General features: G+C 42.9%; 1 protein-coding gene across 2 annotated transcripts in view; it reads right to left on the reverse strand.

The window, feature by feature from the left end:
• Window positions 1-57: 57 nt before the first annotated feature.
• The window catches only part of LOC106522764 (pannexin-1), a 7,442-nt gene continuing 6,513 nt past the window's right edge, over window positions 58-986 (reverse strand). For both annotated transcript variants that reach the window (XM_014015918.1, XM_014015917.1), the window contains exons 7-8: window positions 648-876; window positions 58-565 (exon numbers count right to left, since the gene is read on the reverse strand). In XM_014015918.1, coding sequence (XP_013871372.1) covers window positions 495-565; window positions 648-876 — 300 coding nt within the window. In that variant the 3' untranslated portion in view covers window positions 58-494. The remainder of the gene's footprint in view (window positions 566-647; window positions 877-986) is intronic.

Genomic DNA, 986 nt, shown 5'->3' on the forward strand with positions numbered 1-986 from the left:
CTATCTATCTATCTATCTATCTATCTATCTATCTATCTATCTATCTATCTATCTATCTATCTATCTATCTATCTATCTATCTATCTAATTTCACCATATATTTGTTTAAGAGCTAAAGTCAAAGCTAAGATAAAGGGTTAAAGCCTTCTATGTCAGTGTGACGATATACCTTTTAAATTTATAAAAACTGAAGAGCCTACAGTATTTTTTCTGTCTTGTTTTTATAGTGTTGGTAAAAGTTTATCAAATAATGTCTAATGTTACAACTAGTCGTATATCTCATTAAGATTCAAGCTGTTTTATATTTGTGGTTTTAAACATCCTGTTTCAAATATAATCTGTGGAAGTGAATCTGTTCCAGCACTAGTTTCAGTTTTTAGTCGTCCCCTCTTTGTTCTTCCGCCTCTGAAGCTCTGAAGGGACTCAGCGTCAGTCGGCGCCACATCCTCGAACCGTTCGAACACCGTCGTCACGCCAAGCTCCGCTGCAGCCAATCACATCGCTCGCTGACGAAGAGTCCCGCCCTCTTCGGATCTGCCGCTGCCCGGCAACAAGGGACTTAACTCTGGGGAAAAGAAAGAAAATCATAGGAAACGTGATCGAGAACCCTGAACCAGACCATCGATCCCAGCGTTCCTTCGTCTCACCTCGCATCTCCGTTTCCATCTTAGAGTTGTTTTCAGAGTTCGGACTGCCGGCGCCGCCGCCGCTCTTCGCTCCGTCCTCGGCGTTCAGCTTGACTTCGTCCAGTTTCACCTCGGCGGGTTTCTTCCCGTCCATGGCGTCCATCTTCACCAGGCAGAGCGTCTTCAGCAGGCCCATGCTGTCGAAGTGCTCTCCGGAGCGCTCGTCTCGTTTCCTCAACATCTCCAACACCTGCGGCCAGGAAATGGGCGGGATCAGACAGAAAAATAAAATAAAATAAAATAAAATAAAATAAAATAAAATAAAATAAAATACATACATACATACATACATACATACAT

The sequence above is a fragment of the Austrofundulus limnaeus genome, unplaced genomic scaffold, assembly GCF_001266775.1.
Source record: "Austrofundulus limnaeus strain Quisiro unplaced genomic scaffold, Austrofundulus_limnaeus-1.0 Scaffold136, whole genome shotgun sequence".
NCBI lineage: Eukaryota > Metazoa > Chordata > Actinopteri > Cyprinodontiformes > Rivulidae > Austrofundulus > Austrofundulus limnaeus.